The sequence below is a fragment of the Pelophylax lessonae genome (genome assembly GCF_965119305.1).
Source record: "Pelophylax lessonae genome assembly, chromosome: 4".
NCBI lineage: Eukaryota > Metazoa > Chordata > Amphibia > Anura > Ranidae > Pelophylax > Pelophylax lessonae.
This window is the reverse complement of record NC_138771.1, coordinates 299,315,026-299,336,941: the sequence shown is the minus strand read 5'-3', so window position 1 is coordinate 299,336,941 and position 21,916 is coordinate 299,315,026. Positions and strand designations below refer to the sequence as shown.

General features: G+C 46.2%; 1 protein-coding gene across 1 annotated transcript in view; it reads left to right on the top strand.

The window, feature by feature from the left end:
• The window catches only part of WASHC4 (WASH complex subunit 4), a 121,684-nt gene that overhangs the window by 53,320 nt on the left and 46,448 nt on the right, over positions 1 to 21,916 (top strand). The window contains exons 13-15 of the mRNA XM_082253112.1: positions 581 to 741; positions 13,896 to 14,022; positions 19,980 to 20,105. Coding sequence (XP_082109238.1) covers positions 581 to 741; positions 13,896 to 14,022; positions 19,980 to 20,105 — 414 coding nt within the window. The remainder of the gene's footprint in view (positions 1 to 580; positions 742 to 13,895; positions 14,023 to 19,979; positions 20,106 to 21,916) is intronic.

The window sequence follows — 21,916 nt, the reverse complement described above, 5'->3', positions numbered from 1 at the left end:
AAAAATATGCGTATTTAATTTTCACATTTTCTTTGAATTATTTAAAAAGTGGTTGTAAACCATCACATATACCCAGTGAAAGTGACTAGCCTCAGGTGATACACAGAGATGAAACAAAGCCTCTTACATAAGTTGTACCTGTGTATCTGCGGCCTTCTCTTCTCTACATCTGTTCAAAGTTCAGAATTTACGCAGATCTCTTGGCTCTGAAAAGCAGGGGGTGAAGAGCTGAAGTTACATCAGTGAGGAGAGCTCTAAGAGCTGATTGGAGGAAAGGGACACACCCCAGCACGCAGGAACAGAGCTGAGGCTGTCAATAAGCAGGAGCAACTTTCCCCTGTCACCATTTTTCTCTTGGTGTCAGGAAAACTTGTCAGAAGTGATTTATGCTGATGGCAGAGGAAGGAGGCAGCGGACAGAAATTACACTTAGTGCTCTGGATTTAAACAAGTACACACTATAGAGGGGTATGCTTTGTTCATATTTAATGTCTGAGGTTTACAACCACTTTAATATAATATCTGAGGTTTTGCCATGTACATGTTTCAGTATAAAGTGGACATTTTTATCTGTATTGTAGGTCCCGGCAATCACTCTAACAGCCAACATTATTTGGTATGCTGATAGTTTTCTAATCCAGAAGGTACCGGCTGCAGCAAAAATGATGGACCGGAAGAGTCTGCTTGCTATTAAGACTCAGAGGGAGACTTATCTACAGACTAAGGCCCAGACACTTACCAAGTAGGTCCATTATAACCTGCAAACCACTTCAAATATATGTGGCATTATTATAATCACAAAGGTTGATTGATTGTATTTGGGGGTCTCTATATTTCTTTTATCAGTTGAAAGTTGTGTTATTCAATTCTGTTCAGTTTCCTTTTTATTTAGCCTCGTTTTTGTTTTGAGTTTTACATTGTTTTAGGTGAAACTGGGTAAGATAAAGTTATTCAGTATCTCAGATTGATTAGCTAGACATTTTTCCATCCTCTCCTGGCCATACATGTCTTGTCTTGTCTTGTATTTAGGCCAACTCCTGATGAATTGGCTGCACTTTGAGCCATGGGTGGCCCTGTTGGCACCACCCAACTCATTAAACATTTGTCTGCAAGTCAAAGGACCTGGGTGGAAAATGATTTGGCAAACTGTGACTGCATCCAATCAGATACAGCCACAATTTGGGTTTTCTGAAAGCCGCATCAGAAATACATTATCCAGCAGGGGAAATTCCTCTCCCCACGCTGTTAAGCATGGATGGGGGAATCTGTTGAAATCTTTACATTTATGGCTAGCCTTTACAGATCCTGTTGGTTGGATAGGAAGATGAAACACACACTAGAGGATTAGTCTCCATCAGTTTGTGTTCATGCTCAGAAAAGCTACATAATTTCAGTCAAAGTGGTTGTAAACCTCTTACATGTATATTAAAAAAGAATAGCGCACACATGCAAAAGAAATGACTATCAAATATGGAGACAATCCATAAATAAAAATGGGGATTTCTCTATCGCTCATTGACAGACGTAGTCCTCGGTGATTCAACACCCTCGGGTTATGCTGCCCTCTACAGGAGTAGGACTAGACAGGAAAGAAAACGTTCTGGCCACACCCTAGGGGCAGTCCCAGAGGGTATATCCTCTCACTTCCTGCTCTAGCAAATCAGTTTTTTTCTGTCTAGTTAGGAGTAAGGATCTAGATACCTTGCTGGGATCTTCGGTCCTGGAAGGATTTTTTTCTTAGAAAAGATTTTTTAGACAGCTTTTTTTTCTCCAGTGTTCCTGTGAGATCTTCAAGCAAGAAAGCTGAACTGGGCGACGGGCTGGATGTTGAGATCCAGTGGTCACCCCAGTTCAGCCTACGAGCGCGTGCAGGCCATAGCTCCGCGCTGGGTCGGCCGCGACATAGTCCCACTGGACGGGGACTGACCCTGCGAGTTAAACGTCTCGCTGAAACGCCAAAGACCATGAGTCACGGCGTCCGTATTGGTCGACAGCCCTCCTACCTCGGTGGAGAGGGGTACTGTCAGGAGTTGGCGCCCGCCTGGTTCCGGTATGGTGAGTAGTATGTTCCCCCTTTCCCCCTGACGGGTCTTGTGGTGAACGCGGGCCCCTCTCTGTAATGGTAAGGATGGGTTCCCCTCTATCCTATAACATGTAACAGATCCCCCTAATTGAGTGTGATTTTTGTGTACAAGAAGCCAGGAGGCTTGGTTTGGGAGCTGACAATCTAATTGTAAAAATGTGAAAATGATTGTAGTCAGTGGCAGTACTAGAACTTTACTGTGATAGTATAAGGTATACTACCTGTCAGAAGCCACAGGGCGATGTCTATACATGTATACTGCATTCCAGATCATTCCTCCAGCTAAGCAGATGCCTCCCGACGCATACGGCCCGCCAGGGTCCGGTACCGCCGACCACGCTGACCACCATGAGGGTGAAGGGTTGTGAGGCTGAGATCCTTCTGCAGACATGCCGCTATTCTGTGCAGGCCGCCGCCATTGTCTGGTAGATCGCACGAGGCCGCCATTTTGGTGTAGCCTCGTGTCTCCAGCATGGGGGCGGCCATGTTTGAGGTGACTCAAACACCTCATGGAGCCAGGGGGAGGCGCCGGCAGGCGTGTTAAGGGGCGGAGCCGCCTCCTTTACCCAGGAAATAGGGCCAAAGACTTCCTGTCTGTAACAAGACAAGCACTGAGCAAGCTGATGAAAACTTCTGTGCATCAGGGATGAGCCTTGGGGGTCTCTCTCTCTCTCTCGGGTCCAAAAAGGCAGGTAACACTGAGGGGCGCTGTTGCGACTGGGGGACACAAAAAAAAAAAAAAAAAAAAAAAGTTTTTTACTTTGTCATTTTTTGTCGCTGGCAAGTGTCTTGTATAATCATTGACCCTGCCGCATAGGTATCCCCACCTGATCCCCTCAAGGTGGCCGCAGGACCCTCCAGTACCCCACTTGTTTTTAATGCATTATCGGCAGTTTTGGAGTCTTTGGTATCCCGGGTGGAGGTGGCCTGTCAGGGACGGGGGTCAAGAAGCGACCCCCGCCTACCCCTATTGTTTATCAGATACTTCAGGGGCTGTTGTCTCAGGTAATATCTCCTCAGCAGTGAGGAGCACGTTTCTGCCTCCGCCATAGCACAAGAGTGGTGGATGCACTAGTTGTGTCCGTCCGGGAAACCTTTAGTCTTGAGGTTACACCGGCAGAGGTAGCTGAGACTGAGATTCCTTTTTGGTACTTGTTAGCCTACCAAAAGGGCGAAGGATTTTCCTTCACCCAAATAAGGGCGTTTTGAAACGAACCCCTGTTATTTCCAAACGCATGGCTAGGTGCTATCCGTTTGAGGAATTCCTCTTTATAGGATAGACGGTACCACCTGCTGTCTTTCCACAGACTGTTAGGACCTCGTAACTAACGAGGACCTTCCTTTTCTGCTCATAAAGAGTTGTTCGTTCCGTGAGGGCGGGCGATAAGGCAAAACCCTCCAAAGCCCCTTTAGAGGGGTTTCAAAGGGCGCTGGTCGGCTAAACAAAAAGTCCGGCTCAGCCAAGCCTGAAGATACAGCCTGATGCGCCCCTACCCATCTCTGGGGTGGGGGGGATGTCTTCACCGGTTTCTGGAGGACACAGGATCGAGTTTCGATCACTTCCACCGGTGCGATTCTTCCCTTCTAACATTGAACGGTTTCAGGGGTTCTATTCGAACCTATTCACAATGCCCAGGAAAGAGGGCAAGGTGCGTCCAAATCTGGACTTGGGAAGAACTAGAGTCCATCCGTACAGTGGTGGCCTGCCTGCATCAGGGGGATTTCCTGGCGTCCATAGACATTTAGGAGGCCTATCTTTTATATCCCCATCATCGCAGGACATCAGCGTTTTTTCGCTTTCCCAAAGATCATCCCTGGTTCCCACCTGGAGACTGAACTATCTGGGCCTAAGGTTGGATACATCCTGGGCAAGAGAGTTTCTCCTTGCGGAGAAACTCCGGAAGGTTCAGTCAACGATTCGGATGTTGCTGTCCGTCAATTGGCTGGGACTAATGGTGGCCTTCTTAGAGGCAGTACCGTATACCCAGTCTCATACCCGAATTCTCCTGAAGGAGATTCTTTTTTAATGGAATCAGAATTCCGATTCCCTGGACAATCGGATCCGGTTGAGCGAGCGGACCAGGAAGTCTCCGATGCTCAACCAGGGGAAGTCATTTCTTCCGATAGTATCCAGATTACCAATAAGGGTATCGGAACTGAGAGCGATCAGATTTTGTCTGATTTACTGGATCGAGCAGCTCTAGAGCAGCCCGATTCGGATCCAATCGCATATGGCCTCTTCATCCAGAGGTTTTTCACTAGCTGTCCCTTCATTGGGACATCCCGGATGTGGATCTGTTGGCACCTTGGCTTAACAGGAAGGTGCGGAGGTTTGTAGCTCGCGCCGCGATCCTCTAGCGGACGCAGCAGAAACGCTGATCGCCCCGTGGGGGCAGTATCAGCTACGGCATGCCTTCCATCCTCTCAAGTTGCAGGATAGAGGTGGAGGGAATTCCAGTTATTCTGGAAATTCCGGACTGACCTCGTCGAGCCTGGTACGCCGACTTGGTGAGGCTAGTCGCGGACGCTCCTTGGAGACTTCCTCTCAGGGAGGATTTGCGGTCTCAGGGACCGATCTTCCATCTTGCTTTACAGTCGCTGGCTTAATGGCCTGGCCATTGAGACCCAGGTACTGAAGGACAAGGGAGTGTCAGCTTCAGTTATTCCTACCTCCAGTTAAAGCAAGGAAAGCGACTTCCAGTACATGGAAGTCTTATATTGCATGGTGTGAATCTATTGGATTTCCCCCACATACCTATTCGGTGACCCGAATTTTGGTCTGTCTGCAACAAGGGGTTGAGCAGAAACTATCCTTGAGCACGATCAAGGGTCAGGTTTTCGGCGTTAGCAATCTTCTTTCAAGAAACCTTTGGCTAATCATTCCTTGGTGCGGAATTTCATCCAGGGGGTGCGACATCTGGCTCCGCCAGTGCGCGCACCCTTACCGCCTGGGATCTTAATTTAGTGTGGTCGGTTCTTCAGAAACTTCTCTTTGAAGATATTAGGGAGATTCCCTTGCTTACATTATCCCAGAAGGTGGCCTTCTTGGTGGCCATTACTTCTGCATGCAGGGTGTCAGAACTGGCCGCATTATCTTGTCGTTCCCCATATCTGGTGGTTCATAGGGATAAGGTGGTTGTTCTTCCGAATCCATCCTTCCTTCCTAAAGTGGTTTTCAGAGTTTTTCATCTGAATAAAAGTATTGTGTTACCTTCCCCGTGTCCTAAGACTAGCCATCCTTGGGAGTTTGCATTACACTCCTTGGATGTGGTTCAGAAGGATACACTTGACTACTACGAACTTGTTTTCGTAAGACGGACTCACTTTTTGTGATCACGGATAGCCCTTGAAGGGGGTTGCCTGTGTCTGCCGCGACCATATCTACATGGATCAGTCAGACGGTGGTACAGGCTTATTCTATTAAGGGTCGGAATCCTCCGTTCCCTGTTAGGGCGCACTTCACTCGAGCGCTCAGTACTTCCTGGGCCTATCGCCATCAGGCGTCAGTGGTCCAGGTATGTAAGGCGGTCACCTGGTCGTCGGTACATACCTTTACAAAATTTTATAAGATTGATGTGATGGCATCGGCAGATGCCTCATTTGGCCGCAAGGTTTTGCAGGCCGCAATTTGAGGAGACCGGTGGTCTACCTCGGGGGGTTTTTTTCTGTTGAAAAATTTCTGTTGAGTCTCATCATTGAGGATGAGCATTTTAAACTTCTAGTTGGCACCGGTTGGGCCTTCTAGATTGGATTTGATTTCCATTTTCCCACCCCTCATTTGTGGTACTGCTTTGGGACGTCCCGAGGGTGTTGAATCACCGAGGACTACGTCTGTCAATGAGCGATAGAGAAAAATGGATTTTTGTAAAATCTTACCGTAAAATCCTTTTCTCTTAGCTCATTGACAGACGTAGTACCCGCCCCTCTGTTTTTGAGTTGGGTTGGGTTAAATTCTCTAAACACTGCTTTGTGACATAACTGATTTGCTAGAGCAGGAAGTGAGAGGATATACCCTCTGGGACTGCCCCTAGGGTGTGGCCAGAACGTTTTCTTTCCTGTCTAGTCCTACTCCTGTAGAGGGCAGCATAACCCGAGGGTGTTGAATCACAGAGGACTACGTCTGTCAATGAGCTAAGAGAAAAGGATTTTACGGTAAGATTTTACAAAAATCCATTTTTAGTCCCACCATATGGCCATATCGTGCTCAAGCCCACCACTGCGTCAAAGTACCCCATTATCAGTGGGTCCTACACTATCCATAAAAAAGGGGTGAATCCAGCCTCTCTTACCCTTGGAGACAACACTCCTTGCTGGGAGAGATGTGCTAATGCACTACAGGGGACTCCTTCTATATCTACTTGATAGTGGTCACCGATAGAGTGCAGGTGTGTGGGGGGGATGGGATGCTCAACCTCAGAAGTCTGGTCAGACCGAATACATAATAAACAAGCAAAAAATTGGGGGAGCAAACCCTGAACATGTATATCTAAAGCCAGTGCAGCTATGAACCAAGCGACATGTATATTAAAAAAGAATAGCGCACGCCAAACTTATGGCTGGAATACACGATAAGAAAAAAAAAAAAGTCCGAAAATTTCCGTTCAGCGAGCGATCGGCCGATATTCTACTCGTTAATGCCCAGCCATCAATGAGCGATATCGATATTGTGAACGAAAACTACCTTTTGAAAAACCCGAAAAATTCTGTCGTCTCGTTTGCGAATGAATGATATTCTATACATTGGTGTTGACGTCGTTCAGTTTAAATCTGTATAACCTCATCACACATGAGGACCGAGGAACACTGTTTCGATGGTCGGCGGGCAATGGTCGGGCGATATTCGGACCGTGTATGTTGGCAACGTTTTCGACCGACAAATACTTTTTCAAAAGTCGGTGGTCGAATGATCGGGCGATATTCTAATCGTGTATTCACACCATAAACCTCCTACATATGCTGAAGATAAGGAGTGGTCACACTCAGATCTTATTTAGGTATTTGTATTTATTTTTAAATCTTCCACTTGTGTTTGCCATCTGAAACATTTGGGTATGCTATTTTAATGCTATTTTAAAGTGTACCTGAGTTCACTTTTAGGTTTCATGCACACAGGGTGTTTTTGCATCTGCTTTTATGGGCATCTGGTGTTTTGTTTTTTTTCTTTCTTTAACTCTCCTCCATGTTAGCCTATGTGTCCATGCACACATAAACCTTCAGAGAAGTTTGGAGGCTTAAGTGTTTATGGGCAGAAAAAAACAAAAACGACTGCCTGTGCGTCCTAGAGCAGAGGCTTTAAAAACACAAAATGCGGCTAAATGTGGCTAAACGCTGTACCAAGCTGCGTTTGGGGTTTTTAGGTGTTTTTACATTTTAAGGAGTGTTTTTATTGTAAGCGCTATTCAAAAAAGCAGCTAAAAGCGCGTTTTTAAGGCTACTTTTTCCTGACAGGAGCGCTGACATTTTTTAAACGTCCTGCGTGCATGAGCCCTGAAGTATCCATGTCTAGGAACACATGTAAAACAAAACCTAAACTTGTCAACATGGTCACAATATTGTCAGTTTTTTTTTCCAAGTTGTCCATGACCCTCCTGCATTGTACTGTTGCTCCCACACTATAACTGAAAGCTTCAGTGGCCAGTAGTTTGGGATTGAGCCAAATGTAGCTGCAGGAACAGAAGTTTCCATTTGGATATTTGGGCTATTTGGCCTTCAGGGCTTTTCAGAGCTTTACAAGGTATATGGTGATGTGTGCAGGCCTCTTTACTTTGCTACCCAAAGTATTTAGAAACTTAAAAGTGAATAGAGGTTGCTTAGCTGAGTTTCTTTATAATTCCTGCCATGTGTTGTGGTATCACAGAATTTGAAATCTAAGAATTCTAAGCTTTAATATGTGGCCCTTGTGTTTAAAATTTGTAGAAAAAAAAAAAAGTGGTGTATTTTTCAACAGCATGTAGCCAAGGGTGTGCTTTAATTTCTCTTTCGCTCATTGATGGACACATCTCCTGATCTTCTTGAACACTAGGTTATACTGCCCCCTACAGGAGTAGGACACTAGGCAGAAAAAGAACTTGACTACGCCTATGGGAAGTCCCCGGAGGTATACTCCCCCCCCCCCCCCCTCTCTGCTATAGGTACTCAGTCTTTTTCTGCCTAGTTAGGATTAAGGACCTAGTTCCTTGGTGGGATCTCTGTTCTTGGCAGTTTTTTTCTTTTTTGGATCGATTTATTTATTTTTTTTTCTCCTGTTTTTTTTTCCTGTGAGATCTACAATAAACTGCCGGACTGGGTGATGGGCTGGGTAATCTAGATCCAGTGGTCACCCCAGTCTGGCCAGGGATCGCACGCAGACCTCAGCTCCGCACTAGGTCGGCCGCAACATAACCCCGCCGGACAGGGCCTGGCCTGCGAGTTAAACGCCTCGCGAGCTCGCATATGACTGGGTCTCGGTCTAAATTGCAGCCTTCCTCCTGGCCGACAGCCCCCCATTTCCATAGCGAAGAGGTTCAGTCTGCAGTAGTGCCCGCCTGGTTCCAGGTATGGTGAGTAGCTGTCCCCCCTCCCCCCCGGAGGGTTTTGGGGTGGACACGGGCCCCTCCATAAGACAGTTGGACCCCCCGGGTTCCCCTCCTTCCCATTAGGATCCCTCCCCGAGTCAGATGGTCCTGTGGGTCATCTATCTCCCCCCCCCCCCCATCTGCCCCCCCTCCACCTACACTGAGTTGTATGATGGTCTGGCTACCACCTGGCTGGGGCTGGGACAGGGTGTTGTACTGGCGGGGGGGGGGGGGGGGGGGGTTGTGCGTCGCCGGCGACCGGGCAATTGGCTTGCGGGGGGCTGTACCTGGTGGAGGCTCCTGCCATGGCCCGCTCTTCCTGATCTGTGTCTTGCCTGGGCCCTAAAGATACCTCCTGGGAACCTTGTGGAGCCGCCATTTTGTTTTAGCTTATTTGCTGTATAGTCTGGCGGCCATGTTTGTGGACCGTTTTTCATTAGTCCGGCATTGAAATCAATGGTGGCCATTACTGTGAAGCCTTCTGGATGTCTTTTTTTCAGCTGTGGGAGCCCCTCCTTATCCCCTGGTGCTGACTCCTGGGCATCTTTCCTTCCTGGACGCCACACACAGAGTGCTTTGATCCTGGTGCTCCCAGGGAGTCTGGTGGGGTCCTCTCTCTCTTTTGGGCGATGGGGTAGTAAAAAGCCCCCCCCCAGCCTTCCCCTGCTTCATTGGTCTCCTCTGATCCTGAATCTGATCTGACTGCCACAGACGGGGCCCGCCCTGAGTTCCCATATAGTGAGGATGATTCCTCTAGCCGCGCACAATTGTGTCTGTGCATGAGACTTTACAAATGGAGGATGCAGTTGAAGCTGTGGCAGACACACCAGTTTCCTTTGGCACTCACAAGCTGTCTGGAGCGGCAAAGGTGTTTCCGTTTCCTGCCTATTTTGACAGATTTGTCGCAAAAGAGTGGGAACACCCAAAACGTCCCTTTGTGGTCCCTAAGCGAATCGGTATGAGGTACCCCTTTCAAGAGTCCCTCCTTAAGAAGTGGACTGTTCCACCGGTGGTGGATCGCCCGGTTTCCTGGTTGAATAAGGCAACCATAATTTTGGTAGAAGAATCGCTGGCTTTTAAGGATCCGGCTGACAGAAAGGCGGAGGCTGTGGCCCGCAATATGTTCACTGTGGCTGTCTCGGCTCTCAGACCGGTCTTCACCATTGCACTACTGTCATAAACTCTGACTGAATGGGCTAAGCTTTTACGCTGTGACCTGGAGGGTGAGCAGCTTCTCCCTGCCTTTGCTGGGGGGCTGCAGTTTATCTGGGATGCCTCTTTGAATGTGGCTCCCCTGCTTTCTAGACTGTCTGTTTTTGCAGTGGTCCTTAGGCATGTTTTGTGGCTCAAAGGTTGGTCTGCGGACCTTTAAAAAAGCCTTAACTGATCTTCCTTTTCAAGGGGATCGCCTGTTTGGACAAGGCTCCTTCTGCATGAACGTACGCCCCCACCTGTGCCTGGGGGGAAATGTCTTCGCTGGTTTTCGGACCCGTGGACTTCCCTGTTGCAAGACAGGTGGGTCCACGTAGTGATATGGTCCAGCTACAAGATCGAGTTTCGTTCTTACCCTCCGGAAAGGTTCTTTCTTTCCAATGTGCCTCTATCCCTGGACAGATTGCAGACCCTCCTTATTGCTTCAAGGGGTGATCCGGTTCCAACTGCGGAATGTTTTTCTGGGGTTTTATTCAAACCTGTTCACGGTCCTGAAGAAAGAAGGCGAGGTGCATCCAATTCTGGACTGCTTTGTGCGTGTACAGGAGTTCAGAATGGAGCCTATTCGCACAGTGGTGGCATCCCTGCATCGGGGGGATTTCCTTGCCTCTATCAACATCAAGGACGCTTACTTACGCGTTCCAATATGTGTCTGTCACCAACAAGTTTGTGGCGTTACCCTATGGCAGTGATAGCAAACCTTGGCACCCCAGATGTTTTGGAACTTCATTTCCCATGATGCTCAACAACACTACAGAGTGCATTAGCATCATGGGAAATGTAGTTTCAAAACATCTGGGGTGCCAAGGTTCGCCATTGCTGCCCTATGGTCTCTAAGGAGAAAACACAAGCGCCATACTAAGTGCAGCATATGTGGGCTTTATTAAAAAAAACACTAGGAGGTTACTCATAAAAGTGTAAGCATCAAAAGCATGTAGTGGGTATAGTTGGCACTGCAACAAATCATCCCGGTGGACCGACCGTTCAGGATGGCCTCTTGCGGCTGTGGCTCATGGGGATGCTGCCAGTGGATGCCGGCACTACCTAGGGCCGTGGAACGCGTGGGCGACTCCTCCTGACGTCACTAGCCTGAAGTGAAGGGATGCCGTGGGCGACGCGTTATCTGTGTTACCCTTTAGTTTTGCCTCTGCACCTCGGGTCTTCGCAAAGCTGTTGGCTCCGGTGCTGGCATTATGTCAGCGAGGGATCGCAGTTCTGGGCTACCTGGACGACCTTCTCTTGCGAGCAGAGTCTCCTACTGCTCTGTTAAACAATGTGGACATCACTATATGGACTTTGAGGGAGTTTGTCTGGCTTCTGAGTTATCAGAAGTCTGCTCTGGTTCCTTCCACAAAACTTGACTATCTGGGTCTGACTCTGGGCTCGGCTCTAGCCAGTTTTCCTTCCTCTGGACAAGTTCCAGAAATTGCATTCTGCGATTCATCTCTTGCAGTCCAGCAGGTGGTCGTCCCTCTGGACTTGCATAAGGGTGCTGGGCCTGATGGTTTCTACCTTCAAGGCGGTCCAATTTGCCCAGTTACATACGAATTCCTTGCAAAGGGAGATCTTGGCCAAATGGTACAAGTGTCCGAAGTCTTTGGACAATCAAATTCAGCTGAGCCAAAAATTGAAAGGGTCTCTGATCTGGTGGCTTCATGCTCCAGCTCTTCACCAGGGCAAATCTTTTCTCCCCCTGTATTTGACAGTGGTTACCACGGATGCCAGTGTGTCCGGGTGGGAAGGTGTCCTGAGTCGGAACTCCGCTCAGGTAGTTTAGACACTGGAAGGGTCCAGACTCCCGATCAATGTCCTGGAACTCCGAGCAATCAGGCTGTGCCTAAATCACTGGACAGATCGCCTTCAGGGGTGTCCTGTGGGAATCCAATCAGACAATGCTACGGCCGGGGCTTATTCTATCCCCAGGTTGGAACAAGAAGTGTATTGGCAGCTCTGGAGGTAGCTGACATTCTTCGGTGGGCAGAATGGTTGGTTCCGGCCCTCTCTGCGGTACACGTTCCAGGGGTGGAAAATTGGCAGGTGGATCTTCAGTCGGCAGGAGTTGGACCAAGGGGATTGGCCCCTTCATCCGTAGGTGTTTCTTCAGCTGCGTCTCTGGTGGGGCACCCGGAGGTGGATCTGTTGGCATCCCAGCTCAACAGGAAAGTGCACAGGTTTGTGGCATGGTCATGGGATTCGCTAGGGGACACTACCGACACGCTGGTGGCCCCAAGGCCAGTATCATCTGATTTATGCCTCTCCTCCTCTCAAGCTTCTGCCGAGATTGAGGCAGAAGGAATTCCCGTCATTCTAGTGGCCCCGGATTGGCCTCGCTGGTCCTGGTACGCTGACCTGGTGCGGCTGGTTGCCGATGCCCCTTGGAGGCTACCTCTCAGGGAGGATCTGCTGTCCCAAGGGCCAATCTTCCATCCTGCTTTACAGTCGCTGGCTTTTACGGCTTGGCTGTTGAAAGCCAGGTGCTGAAGGATAGAGGTTTGTCTAGGCCAGTGATTCCTACACTACTGAAAGCTAGGAAGTCTACTTTTAGGAAGATCTACCATTGTACGTAAAAAGCGCACATTTCGCATGGTGTTCACCCTCGCTCTTTTTCGATGGCTCGGGTCTATACCTTCCTTCAACAGGGGGTTGAGCAGAAGTTGGCCTTGAGTACCATTTAATGGCCAGGTGTCGGCATTGGTGGTCTTCTTTCAATGACCCTTGGCCACGCACTCTCTGGTGCGTACTTTTATTCAGGGGGTTTGACATTTGACTCCACCAGTGCGGTCCCCACTACCGCCTTGGGATCTCAACTTGTTGCTTTCAGCCCTACAGAAGCCTCCCTTCGGGAGGGAATATTCGGGAGAGATTCCCCTGCTTACGCTATTCCAGAAGGTGGCCTTCTTGGTGGCTATCAGCTCTCTGTGCAGGGTGTCGAAATTGGCGTTGTCTTGTCCTTCCCCTTATTTGGTGGTCCACAAAGATAAGGTGGTTCTTTGCCTCTGTCCGTCGTTCCTTCCAAAGGTTGTCTCCGATTTCCATCTGAATGAGGACATTGTATTGCCTTCCCTGTGTCTCAGGCCAAAACATCCTAAAGAAAATTGCATTAAATTCCCTGGATGTGGTTCGGGCTTTTTGGGTGTACCTGGCAGTTACAGAGTCTTTTAGGAAGTCAGACTCACTATTTGTGCTCACTGATGGGCCTCAAAAAGGGCTGTCCGCTTCATCTGTGACCATTTCTAGATGGATCAGACAGATGGTGACTCAGGCCTATTCGATTAAGGGTCCGGTTCCTCATTTCCCTGTGAAAGCGCACTCTACGCGGGCGCTCAGTGCTTCTTGGGCCTTCCGTCATCAGGCGTCAGTAACGCAGGTGTGCAAGGCGGCTACTTGGTTGTCGGTGCACACTTTCACAACATTTTATAAAGTGGATGTGTTGGCTTCTGCAGATGCCTCTCTTGGCCGCAAAGTTTAGCAGGCTGCTATTTAGGGGGCTTTTTCCCTCTTTGTGGGTGTACTGTTTTTCAGGTGGGCTCCAGTTGTTTTGGTTGAGCTCCTGTTACCTGATTGGCTACGGTTTAGCCTTGGGAATTTTTTCTTGCTGTTCCCACCCCTCATGTTTTTGACTTGGGACGTCCCAATGGTCAAGAAGATCAGGAGCTATGTCCGTCAATGAACGAAAGAGAAAATGGGATTTTTGACTTACCGTAAAATGCATTTCATGAAAGTTCATTGATGGACACAGAACCCACTCCTCTATGGAGTTGTAATACACTGCTGGTAACAAAACGGAGTACCTATAGCAGAGAGGGGGGGTATACCTCCTGGGACTTCCCATAGGCATAGTCAAGTTCTTTTTCTGCCTTTTGTCCTACTCCTGTAGGGGGCAGTAAAAACCTATGGTCAAGAAGATCAGGATCCGTGTCCGTCAATGAACATCAGAGAAATGGATTTTATGGTAAGTCAAAAATCCCATTTTTCTGCACTTACATTTTTGTAAATAAGCCCCATGTTTCTGTCCTATATCTTTTCACTGGTTTCCTTGTCTTCTAGAGATGTCCAGTCGTACTATGTGTTTGTAACCTCTTGGATGATGAAAATGGAATCTATATTGTCAAAAGAACAGAAGGCAGAAAAATTTGCAGATGACCTGTCTAGCAGATGTAATGTATTTGTACAGGTATGGTTTTTAGGGTGAGAATGTGTACTTTGTAGATAGTTTGACTGATGAAAATTTCAATACCAGTATTCCTTCTGGTAAATTTTCTGATGCAAAGACTAATTTTTAGCCCTTGTTTACACTGAACATGGCGTTGAAATCGTGCAACTTCATCTGAGATAGCACAATTTCAAAGCCGCGACTTCAGGTGTAACTTAAAAGATATCCATGTGGCTTCATGCACAGAGGTCTATTGAAGTTGCAACCGAAATCGGTAAAAGTAGTGCAGGAAGGAATTTGTGCAAATTGGTGCGGTGCCGTAAAATTGCTGTTGCACCCATTGGAACGGTGCCATTGCCGGCAATAGGCTGTGACTCGCTTCAATGTGAACGGGGGCTTAATGTTGCTACTAAATGGGAAAGACTGTTTTTTTTTTTTTTTTAAGGAATTTTCCAAGTTTATCCCCGGACCTTCCTCTTCCCCCTGATAGATCATGTCCCAACATTTATTTGTTTTAACCTTGTTACTTATTGCTTTATGTGGAAACAAAATAAGACAAATCTATCACTGTTATGACTACTGTGCAAAAGTTTGCATCCAGAGTAGTTGACAGATGGCTGGGAGGCAATATGTTGCCTCCTCCCCGCATATTTTTATCCTAAATAGCCTGAAATGTCCACGTGACCTCATCCCCAGCCTTCTACGGGCAGCTGCTGGCAACTAACCTTTTGCCTAGAGCCCTTTCCTTAAACATAGTGTGTGGGCAGGCTTTTGGGAATCAAGGCATTAGCTTTGTTTTGCTGGGAAAGACATGATTGTATGCATATTGGGGGATGGGGGGGGTGGTAATAGGTGGGGTGCTGTATTTCAGGCAGGGCTGACAATACTGGTTGGGAAGTCAGAGCAGCACAGGCACTGACACTGAGTTAGCCCTAACCGGAAAGTTAGGAGCACATTGTATTTCTACCGTGTAAACAGGTTCTTTTCTGTGATAAATGGGTTGGGTATACCCGCGCTATGGAGTGTGTTTATAAACACAAATACATACAGATAAATAAATGAATGCGGAACGGTGGTTATGCTGCCTCAAACCTACCGCTAGGGTAAGGAGTGAATGCTAACACTTTTTAACCCCAGGTTCTTTTCTGTACCTACACCATTTTTAAAGGGATAAAATTTGGGGAATATTTATGTATTGCAGAGATGTACTAAAGGTTTTGTTTTTTTACCCTGGCATACACTGTAGGGTAGATTTTAAACGATTGTTGAATAATTTAAGTAAAAAAAAAAAACTGATGAACTGCTTTTTTTCTCTCCTCACCTTTCCAGGATGGCCCAACAATGAGAGATGACAGGCTCCTCCCTACCGGAAACACAATCAATTAAGAACATTTAAAAGGCCCCACCTTTCCCTCTGGCCCCCAGTTTAGATTGTGTTTCTTCCTACCAAGAAATGCAGCTTAAGATCTCACCTGCAGACTCGTACAAGTCGAAAGGTACCCTGTGAGCCAGGTTTGGCAGAAAGCCACGGGTTCCCCTCGCAGAACTCTCTGGAGAGTAGGGGGGGGGGGGGACCTTACGAGTGGAGCAGTCCCTGCACTCCCATCCGCGGGAACTCACAGGTCGCCCACAGGCAAGCCCTTGGTCACTTCTGAGTGATTCCAGGTCTTGTTTCCGGCGCTAGCAGCTCTCCTCCGTAAGAAGATTTGAATTTCCCGCTGCAGAAACTGAGAGGACGGGCGTTCCAATGCTCGCTTTCAAACCGGAACTTCCGGCGCAGACGTCAGACGAGCACGACATGGGAAGGAAAAGAAGCATGGATGAGACGCCGGAACCACTAGGCAGCGGTAAAGCAGAGTCCAAAGCTAGTGCAGCTCGGGTTCCTGCTTCGGAAATGAAGTCCTCCACGACTCAACCTCCTGGGAAGGAGGAGGAGAGACAGTCCCAGGGGTCGGCAGCAAAGAACCAGGTCGGACAGGGCAAGTGATAACTCTTATCCTTACTGACCTATGCAAAAGCCTGCTAGTAACCGACATAACATGTGCCTGGAACTTTTTCATTTCCCTGACCACTAGTAGATTGTATTGCCTTCTTTCTATGGTCCCTATGTTTGATGTTTACTGGAAGGGTTATACTTATACTGTCTTTTGTATCCTGTCTTCCAGAGTCCCAGAGCGGTTCATAAGAGGCTACATCAGTATACAAGGGCCTGCTGTACATAAGAGATGTGGTTATTGTTCAGATAAGTTACCCAGTTCGCACACTAGACCGTTCTGCTATAAGTGTATTCATAAGTTGTCAGGAAGGGAGACTTCAGACTTTATGAAAGATTTTTTTAGCAATATGCAAGAACAAATGCTTTCTACGATGTTAGCAGTGCGGTCTAACTTAGGTGTAGCTGCCAGAGGGGAACAGGTAGACCCTTCCTTAATGGCAGGAACTTCTTCTCAAGAAAACCCTCTCAGTATAGCAGGGCCTGCAGCCACTACAGCAGCTACTCAAGGTCTTCCATCAGCACAGGTCATAGAAGAAGATAGAATATTTCCAGAAGATAACCGCTCAAATTCCCCATCCTGTTCAGAGGCTGAGGGAAATAGGGACTCAGATACCTCTGAGGAGGTAGAGTCAGCAAAAAAACCTGTTTGGATTAGATAGTATGTAGAGTCTCCTTCAAGCTAGATATGCTTCAGAAGAGATTCCTGATTTGCCTAAAGAAGTCTTGGCACAAAACAAACTCTACAAAGGGATAGGAAGAAACCCTTCTAGAGTTTTTCACATTCATCATTCTGTGAAGAATCTAAATCCTTCATCAATGGCAAGTGCCTGAAAACAGGTTAAGCAAAGGGAACTTTTGGAAAAGGAGATTTCCCTTTAAAGACGAGGATGCAAACAAATTCCTTAAAAGGCCAAAAATAGAGGCACCCCTAGCACAGGTCTCCAGAAAATCAGATCTCTCCTTTTTTACATACTGGTAGTATCAAGGATACTATGAATCGGAAAGCAGAGACATTGCTAGGAAAAGCTTGGGATTCCAATGCAAAAGCAATGGGTGCAGCCCTAGCCGCATCCTGTGTTGCAAGAAATGCTTCCTCCTGGGTTGAGAAACTAAGTAAAAACTTGTTGCAGTTAAAAACTCAGGATATCCAAGACTCCCTGTCAATAATTGCCAAGGCAGTAGCATATCTGGCAGACGCTGGGCTAGAGTCAGTGAAAGGCACTGCTAAAACAGGGGCCCTCGTGAATACGGCCAGAAGAGGCATTTGGCTTGAGGAATGGGAAGGAGACGTCCCATCCAAGACCAAGCTCTGTGGTTTTCCATTTGAGGGGTCTCTCTTGTTTGGTTCAGGACTTGATGAAGTCCTTTCCAGATCCTCAGAAAAAGGGGTTAAATTTCCCACAAAAACAAAACAAACTAATAAAGTTTTTCGTGGCCCTAGGGATAATATGCAGCAAAATAGATGAGAAGCTACAAAAAATTGGAGCTTCAAGAGGGATAAGCCAAGAAATAATTCTCCTTCTTCCTCCACCCCAGCTGCAAGGGACAAAAAATGACTTCACTGTCAAAGTAGGGGACAGACTGGATCTTTCTTTCTCCCTCAGAGTCTTAAAAATAAACTACAGTCCAAAAACTGCTCTTATATTCCCTCCGAAAGTAACCCCTACACATGCCCCCAAAAGAATTGCAAGGGGACAGCCCAGGATGCTTCCAGGGATTAAAAAACTAGGAAAGTTACCAGTAACTGTTCCAGTACCAAAAAGCCGGTGTTTCTAGAGGTCTTGTTCCCACATCTCAGTGGCACCAAGACCTACAGGAAAACATTACCGGATCAGGATCCAAAGGAATCCAGGAAGAATCCCAGCCACTTCAGGGGCTCAACCCCTTGCAAAAGAACTAAGGTTCTTCCAGATATACTTTTGGGTAAAAAATAATAAATTCCTTGGACAGGATACTCACCCTCCTTTCACAGGACCAGAACTCTCTGAAGTGGTGGTCCAACCAAGACAATCTACAAAAGAAATTGGTTGGGCTGAGAGTTCTAAACAAGCAATGGCAACACAAACCAGCCAGGGCCTTCCCTCCTCTGATGCCAATCCCCGGAATACTCCAGAAACTAGGCAGGTATCAGGGATGGAGATTAATCCTGTCCGCTCCCAGATCTCCCCAAGGAGCAGGGTTCCTGTCCCTAAAAGTAATGCCTACGGCTTGCCAGTGGCATCTCCTAGTTCTCTTGGGCCTTATGTCCCAGGAACTAGTACAACATCAGAATCCAGGATTCTTTCAATTGACTGCCTGGTTACTGAAAGACAAATGCTTAAAGCAAAGGGATGCTCAGATAGGGTGATAGATACACTCTTACTGAGTAGAAAACCAGTCACATGAAAAATTTACATTAAAATATGGAAAAGATTCTGTACCTGGCAGAAGCAAAAGAATTCCGCTTCTACCTCTACTCCAATTATTTTGGAATTTTTGCAATATGGAGTAGACAAGGGTGTGGCAGTTAACACCCTTAGGGTACAGATTGCAGCTCTTTCAGTTTTTCTAGACACCAGTTTGGCAAAAGAACCACTGGTTAAGAGATTTTTGTTAGCCAGGAGTAAGGCTACTCCTATTACAAAAAACAGGTTCCCTCCATGGAACATAAATAAGGTCTTAGAGGCGTTATCTAAAGACCCCTTTGAACCTATAAAATACATTTCTTTAAAATTCCTATCCTTAAAAATAACTTTTTTGTTAGTCATCACCACAGCTAGAAGAATAGGTGATTTACAGGCTCTGTCTATTAAAGAGCCTTTTATGTTGGTCTTCCCAGATAGGATAGTCCTAAAACCAGACCCTTAATATCTACCCAAGGTAGCATCCTCTTTTCATAGAGCTCAGGAGATAAATCTACCTTCCTTTTGTGACAGACTAAAAAATGACAAGGAAAGGGAATTCCATTGTATTGATGTGAGAAGAGCTCTTCTCACTTATTTAGAAAGAACAAAAGCTTTCAGGAGATCAAACCACCTCCTAGTCCTTCATTCTGGGCCTAGGAAGGGTTTGCAGGCTTCAAAGCCTTCATTAGCAAGGTGGATTAGGCAAGCAATTACCACTTCTTATGAATTATCAGGTCTTCCTGCTCCAACCAAGGTTAAAGCGCATTCAACAAGAGCCATCGCCACATCCTGGGCTAAGAAGGCAGGAGCCTCATGGGAACAAATCCGCACTGCAGCCACCTGGTCTAGTCATGACACCTTCCCGAAGCATTACCGTATTGACATACTGTCTCAACAAGACCTAGCCTTTGGCCGAAAAGTCTTGAAGGCAGTGGTCCCACCCTAAGGTAGGCAAGGGATCTCTATTATCCTCTCATTGTTGGGCCGTCCTGGGAAGGTGAGGAGAGAAAACCTACCGTTAGTTCACCGGTAACGGTCTTTTCTTCCGAGCCTTTCCAGGACGGCCCGCCTACCCACCCTAGTTAAAAGGGGTGTATGATGTTATGCATAAGTGTAGGTGATAAGTACCTATAATATTGTTAGAACATTTCCCTCATAAAATTTGGTTGTGGAAGTTACTCTATTACAACTGGGGCCAGAGGGAAAGGTGGGGCCTTTTAAATGTTCTTAATTGATTGTGTTTCCGGTAGGGAGGAGCCTGTCATCTCTCATTGTTGGGCCGTCCTGGAAAGGCTCGGAAGAAAAGACCGTTACCAGTGAACTAACGGTAGGTTTTTTGTGCCATCCTAAAAAAGAACACTCAGCAAAAATGATACCCCCTGTTGCGTTCGCCAAACGTAACCCATTCAAGTTAATGGGGCCACGCCACACTGCAGCCACTTGTAATGCATGTGAAGAGGCAACTTATTGCCTCCCAAGTTGTCTGGCAACTGCTGCTGTCCATGTAGATGAGCTCTCATGCTGCAACTCTTGCACAATTGTTATAGCATTAATCCAATGTTGGATAAATCTGGGTCATTCTTTTTTTTTTTTTACAGGGATTTCTTTATGCTTGTGGCCTTAGCAACATCATTAAAACAACAATGAACCTGTACATGTCTATGCAGAAGCCAATGACCAAAACGTCTTTGAAAGCATTGTGCAGGCTTGTGGAGCTTCTCAAGGTACTGTTTGAACTAGTATAAAATGAAACATACCTGGACAGCCGTGGGTGGCTTAGTGTTTATTCTAAATGGCGATGAAGGTATTGATGTACGTTTCGGGTGGATTTGGCGAATCTGATCATCCAAATCATGATTCTCCCGTTCTCTTTATTATGAGCACATCCTTACTGTGGCCTGGATCCATCAATTGCTTATTTTTACAGATCAGACAAATCTGTACTTGAGTAGCTGGGAAAATTGTAATTTGCTGGGATCAGACTCTCCCAATTTTGCTATTATCACCCCTAACATTTCAACAAAATATTTATACATATCCTGTCTATGTCTGTCTGTACCTGAGCCAGCCACTTTCATCCTTCCACAGCTCAGTGCTCCAGTGAGTGTGGGGGGGGGGGGGGGGGAGAATGGTGACCGATTGTCACCAGCTCTCTGCTTACAGAACAATGAGAACTGAGCAATCAGCGGTCTTCGATCGCTCAGTTCTTAGTCTTGGAGCCGGTGGGGGACCAATTCAGCATCCACCTAGGTGAGTATAATTTTTTTATTTATTTTTTTGTTACCTATACTTCTCTTTTAAGGAATCTTCAGTCATTTTTTTTTTTTTTTTAATGTGTGCAAAAAAAAAAAAATAAATATCGTTGGCAGCAAAAGGTATAAAGACTAACCCCTCTTTTGCAAAAATAATAATAAATGCACTTATATTTGCATTAAAAAAAAATACACATTTGCTATAAAAAAAAAAGTCTACAAAGCATTGCAACTGCGATCATTGGATTGGAGGTGCTATGCTTAGTCTCCTGCTGACTCTTTCTCCAGTTCCTTCTGTACCAAGGTGCGAGCTTTCAATAACTGAGCTGGAGGAAGGGAGAATGGACTGTGCATGCAGTAATCATCGCACTTGTGTTCCATTGAGTACATATGTCAGGGTGGCAGATGAGACTTCTAGCTTATTCGTTCACAGATCTCTGTGAATCAGAGATGTATAGTAACTAAGTAGAACTACTTCACTACTGTACTTAAGTACCGAAAGGCAGTATCTGTGCTTTCCTAGAGTAGAATTTTTTTCTCCTACTTCCACTTTTACTTCACTACATTTTTTCAATGATTTCAATACTTCTACTCCAAATTTTTTTTTTTGTGCTGCATAGTTACTCGTTACTATTATAAAAATTACCACTGCCAGAACAGTAGATGGCAGGTTTCATGAAGTTCAAAACGTGTATTATCAGCGCATACGAAAATAAAAGCTACTGTATGTATAAATAAAAGCTGCATTTGAAATAATAAAAAACAATATGATGTTCAAACTTTTGACTTCTTTCTTTAATAACTACATAACACAGTACTTGTACTTTTACTTTCAGTACTTGAGTAGCATTTTTTTTTTCAAAACTACTGGTACTTTTACTTTCAGTACTTGAGTAGCAACATTTTTAAAAAAACTACTTGCAATACTTAAGTACAAAAAATGTTGAATACTTTAGTACTTCTACTCAAGTCACTTTTTGATCAAGCACTTCTACTCAAGTCACTTTTTGATCAAGCACTTGTACTTTTACTCAAGTATGTGTTTCCAGTACTTTATACAACTCTGCTGTGAATGAATGATGCAACTGTGCGAGCCCCACGCAGTTGTGCAAAAAAGTGACAGCTGCTGTGGAGGAGATGAACCCTCACACTGTCATGGAAGGGCCGTTTTGGGGTTAGGAGGGGTCTGCTTGGCACTATAAATATGGGTGTAAAATATTGTAAAAGGTGGAGTTAGCCTTTAGATGGGAACTTTCCCTTTTAATTTTTTATTTTTTTTTGTA